Below are 5,134 nucleotides of genomic sequence, written 5' to 3'. Positions count from 1 at the left end.
AGATCCGCAGGAGAGCGCCTGGCAAAGACAGCGCGGTATTTGCATTACAGCGGCGCGGCTGAGGGGCTGCTCCTCCCCGTGCCGTTTACTCAAAGCGTGCCCAAGGGTCCCTGCCTTTTCCTCTGGATCGTCCTTTCTTGTGGACTTCACCTGCGCTGCCCCTTGCAGGTTTGGCTCTCAGGTGCTTCTCAGAAATCATCTTTGCAAGCTAACATTTGCAGTCTCCCCGAGTATTCTTAGATATATGCCAGGAGGGAATGAAGCAGCCCCGGAACAGCCATGGCAAGGCGTTGCTGCTTGTCCCCTCTGTACATGCAACCCAGAGTACATTGGGCCGTGGCAGTGCTGCAGCTCACCAGATATTTTCACCAGATATGTTTCATTTGGTTTGTGCCTACGAGCTCTGTGTGGCCCAGAAAAGTGACACTGCTGACCGAGAAGCATTGTCCTCAGTAGTACATGGTGTAAAAGTTGTGGTTTGCATTGTGGTCAGACTGGTTTGGTTCACACAGAGTGAATATACAACTAATTTTGACTGATTTGAGCACCATAGAAGGAAAAAGGTGTGAGCGAAGGACGTGAATGTGCAGGGAGGTGCTTGCTGAAGGAGGGCATGGGAGTAGCGCTCAGCTCTGAAGGAACTGGGGCTGGACTGAGGCTGTGTGACTGCGAAAGCAGAGAAAGAGAAGGAAAAATTGCCGAAGGATGGAGTCATGTGGTGCCGTGAAGTCAAAGATGAGGATTTCAAGCTTAATGAGTCAAAGGGAAAGGACTGGGGGAGAATAAAGCAGAGGAGATGTTACAGTGGGGTCAGAAGACTAAATATAGCAGCAGATGGAAGGATGGAAGGATGTGAGTGTCCCAGGCCTGGCCATCATTGTTCTCTGCCAGTGAACGGGTGAGATCCAGCCAGTTACGCACGCCTCAGCCTTCCTGCCATGGAGCTGTTTCCTGTCTGCATTTCCACCCTCTCCAAATCCAAAGGAGAAAGAGTGGAAATGTTTTCCCTGTTAGGTGTTTGCTATGACTGTTTTTTCATGGTTTTGCATTCGTCACTGGAACACTCCTGGATGGCAAAGGCAGGCAGGGTTACTGCTCTGTCTGACATCTCCACTTCTGTCCCTGCTTGTAGGCTGTGTTGTGTAACACAGGTTTTGGGGGCTTTCAGTGTGAGCTGAGTAGGAGTGTGTCAGAGATCCACGGTGGTTTTTAAAGTAAACTTACCCCAGGTCTTACCTGGCCTGCTGAAAAATTTTGTTGACTTGTTCCAAGAGAGAGCAATCTGGGGAGGAACTCTTCCCAGGAGCTCGATAATACGAGCAACGTGATCTAAACAGAGGGAGAGAAAACACCTCTAGATACAAAGAGTGTGACACTTCTGTTAGTGAAATGAATAAAACCGATGGACTCCTACCGTCATCTCTGGAGAAGTATTTCCCAGGTTGAGGATCAAACAGACACTCCCCAGTTGCCATTTCAAATGCCTAGAAATGGAGCAGCGTTGTTAATTCCCTAACTGACCTGGAGTTTTCCTTCCCTGTTAACTCTGACAGTACCAATTTCCCTTCCTGTCACACAAAACTGATCCAAAACTATGGAAATATTCACACTGCTTTGATCCACACCATGGTGAAACAACACCTTTAGCTCCACCAGGACGAAAACCAGTGTGTGCCTGATTCCGTCAAGCCTATGAGTTAACATACGTGGAGCGTCACTTGCCTTAGAGCTTAAACTAAGAGTGAATTTCATCAGCTGCATAGTTCCACTCCTAAGTGGCTTTGTCCCCAAGTCCTACCAGGCAGCCCGTGCTCCAAATATCCGCGGGAGTGCTGTAGTCTAATCCAAGAAGCACTTCCAGGGCACGGTATGGCTGGGTCTGTATCTCCTTGGAAAAAGGTTTGTACTGAAACAGAAACAAACTCCCTTTGGTTCGTGTCCGTAAATGTGTAACAGCAACACTTGTGGTCACAAGCTTCCCGCACAGCGAGGAGGATTGGGAGTTCCTAATTGTAGGGACTAACTGCAAGCTGAAGAAATGTCTGAAGCTGGCAGCATCTCCAGGAGCACAGTGCCCAGCTCAGAGTGCTGAATACAACACCCCCAAAATCAGCATCTCTCCAGCACACTGAAATAGCTATTTGGCTGTGAAAGCACAGGCACGCAGGGTGGGATGGAAAGATGCACGCAACATCCCGCATCGTCCCGGGGCTGAGGCTGGGAGCGGACTCACTGTCCAGCACGCGTTGCCCAGATCCGCAATTTTCACTTCTATGCCCATTAGATCGGAGTCTTCCAAACGATTGCCAGGATCATCTCCTAGGTGGAAAGCACAGAGAGAAGTGAAGCCTTTCCAAACCAATAGGAATGCATCACTTACCAGGGGAGAGGCATATAGGCCTTCCTTTAAAGTTTTTCAGCCTAAAAGGTCCTAAAATGCTTTTTATCAGCAATAAAATGCCAGCTCTGGGGTTATTTTTGAGGAAGCACAAAGGAAGAGCTGGTATCCAGTCAAAAATCTACGAGGATGTGTGGGAGGACAGGAGCTTGCAGTGGAGCGGTGCAGCCACATGCTCCTGTCCTGCTCCAAGGCTCCTCTAGGTTACATTTTCATAGGACCCTGGAAAAGGGTAATTTTTGGTTTACTGCTTTACCATGAGTGTCAGTCTATGCCTAACATTGTGCCTTTCTGCTCCAAGCAAGACTCGGTCGCTAATTTAGCATTCCCACAATTTGAGATACAAAACAGCACCGTCACGGGAGAAATGCTCATGGGAGAGCGTTGTGCAAGGTCTCATTGCGGGGACATGAGCTGATCTCTTGAGAGACTCTCCAGCCCTGGGTCTTATTTGGTATTCACACCATTCTCTGCAGATCAATGATGTCTCAAAAGGCCTTGAAGATACAGCTCTCCCCCAAACCTCAGAAATACAGGAAATAAAGAGCAGAGGTGTCATACGGCTTTTTGATCGAGGACGTAACGCTTTCAGTGGCTGAGCACACCACACACGAGGGACCTCTCCTGTACCCAAAGCTGAAAGATTGAGCTCCAAGGCTGCGGTGGGGCTGTTGGCAGGCGGCCATCGTGTGGAGTTCTCCTCTGCACAAAGCTGCCTGCACTGCTGTCTAGGTGCCGAGTGGTTTGTAGCTGCTCAGGTCGATGTTCGCATTAAGCAAAGATGGGAAAGGCCTCCCGGCAGTGCGAGCTGCACTGGTTTGTTCTGGCTGTTATAGATGCGAACTTTTCCTAAGATATCTGTGCCTGCTGCCTCTCTGTTTCCCTCCCAGCAATAAACACCTAAGTCCCTTGTTAAAAAAAAAACCCAAACCTGGAGTGCTCACCTGGTCCCTTTCGCCCCACATCTGCTCTCTGGCTGCAGTCGAGCGTATCGAGCAGAAGCCTTTGGAGGTTTTTGTCGCGTCCGTACAGCAAGATGTTCTCCGGTTTGATGTCCGCGTGGATGATGCGGCAGCGCTTGTGCAGGAACTGCAGCCCTGCCAGGACCTGGGCGAGCGGGCAGCGAGACTTTGTCAGCAACGCAAGGGTCCCCCCCCCCTCCTCCCCTGCCCCAGGGCCATCGCAGTGGTCTGGTGCAGTGGGTGTGTGAGTTGTGGGCGTTCTGGTATCGAGGAAAGGGGGCACACTCCTGTTTTTGTGGCTGTTACATGCCCAGACCACCGTGCCTTCCTCGCCGATTGCCAGGTTAGGGACCAGCCGTAGTGACAAGGCGTAGGGATGAGGGACAACGCCATCAAACAAGGAAAGAAAAAGAGGTGCAGCATAAGCCAAACAAGAGGAGGGAGAGATGGTGAGATGTGTATGGTGAGATGTGGAGAGACATCCTACGGGCAGCACGGGAGAGCCAAGTAGGGAAAAAAGCAGCTTACGACGGCGCAGGGAGAGCCTGGGCTGTCACGGGGGAGAGATAAACAACGCCTACAGAGAGAGACAGGCGCTATCAGAGATCAATAACTGCGAAAAGGCTGCTGGGAGGTGGATGTATTTTTTTTTAAACACTCTGGTCAGTCATAAAGGGCTGGCAAATATTCTCTGTATTATCAAATTCTATTCCTGGATGAACACCAGCCCCGGGGAAATACCAACCTTAAATGGTAACTGCGAAACACGGGGAAAGATTTAAATAGCTGAACTGGAATGAATCAGAAGTAAATACTGCCCCAGCGCTGAGCTGAGGGAGGGAAAAAGATGTGCAGGTTTTGCAATTAAAGCAAAATGGAAAAGGGAATGGATCAAGCAAAAGGTTCAGGTGTGAAATGAGGCACAGAGATTAAAGCCACTACATTTTTGTATAATTTCCTCCTGTGTTAGTGGAGCTGCTTTAGAGGAAGCAGAGCCTATTCCAGAAAATAGGATGAAGGAGGAAGTGTTTTTCTTTCTTGGTATCCCTAGAAAGGCACAGGAATCAGGGTAACAAATGTTCATCTTTGCAAGTGTGCAGACTTCTGATAAATCTCAGCACGAGAGGCAAAATGGCTTTTTAACTGTTCTGAGCCCATTCCTTGGCTATTCCCAACCAACTCAGTTTTCACAATCTCTTTGGTCAGTGCACGGCTGATCCTTACAGGGGTGGAGGAGTTGGCTCTGAGCAGGAAAACCTCAACACGAGCAGAGGACCAGAACTGCTGGAGAGGTCGATGATTCCCAGAATGAGGGGGACACAGGTGCCAGCCCCAAATCCCTGGTGCAAGGCTGCAGGTGCTGGCTTTTCATGGCCCTGACTCCAAACCCCGTCAGGCTGCAGGGTTGGGCAGCAGTGCGCAGTGCCCCCGTATTAATGGGAAAGCGATGACTTCCCACTCCGCATTTTAATTAACATTTTCTCTCCTTATACCCAAAAGAAATAGTTACTGTTTTCCTTAAAAAAATGCCTGCCTTGGGCACTCACTCTGTGTCATCCCTTTCTTTGCAGATGCAGTCATGGAGGCCATGGGAGGTGACCCCAGAACAAAGACCATGGGATGTTCCCAACAGCCCCGTGGTGCCCTCACCCAGGCCCAGGTGAGTTCTCACCTGCTGCAAAGATTTCTTCACAAAAGGCAAAGGCAGTCCCTGGGCTGCGTAGTTCCCCATCAGACATCGCAGGGAAGGACCCAGCGCCTCAAATACCAGGCA

The 5,134-nt window shown here is 50.0% G+C and overlaps 1 protein-coding gene across 1 annotated transcript in view; it reads right to left on the bottom strand.

The window, feature by feature from the left end:
- Positions 1–1,236: 1,236 nt before the first annotated feature.
- LOC104538904 (SRSF protein kinase 3-like) overlaps positions 1,237–5,134 on the bottom strand; it is a gene marked incomplete at its 3' end in the record, with an annotated part of 5,987 nt that continues 2,089 nt past the window's right edge. The window contains exons 5-10 of the mRNA XM_010182266.1: positions 5,033–5,134; positions 3,343–3,505; positions 2,234–2,319; positions 1,799–1,906; positions 1,415–1,484; positions 1,237–1,329 (exon numbers count right to left, since the gene is read on the bottom strand). Coding sequence (XP_010180568.1) covers positions 1,237–1,329; positions 1,415–1,484; positions 1,799–1,906; positions 2,234–2,319; positions 3,343–3,505; positions 5,033–5,134 — 622 coding nt within the window. The remainder of the gene's footprint in view (positions 1,330–1,414; positions 1,485–1,798; positions 1,907–2,233; positions 2,320–3,342; positions 3,506–5,032) is intronic.

The sequence above is a fragment of the Mesitornis unicolor genome, unplaced genomic scaffold, assembly GCF_000695765.1.
Source record: "Mesitornis unicolor isolate BGI_N332 unplaced genomic scaffold, ASM69576v1 scaffold464, whole genome shotgun sequence".
NCBI lineage: Eukaryota > Metazoa > Chordata > Aves > Mesitornithiformes > Mesitornithidae > Mesitornis > Mesitornis unicolor.
This window is presented reverse-complemented; position numbering and strand designations above follow the sequence as displayed.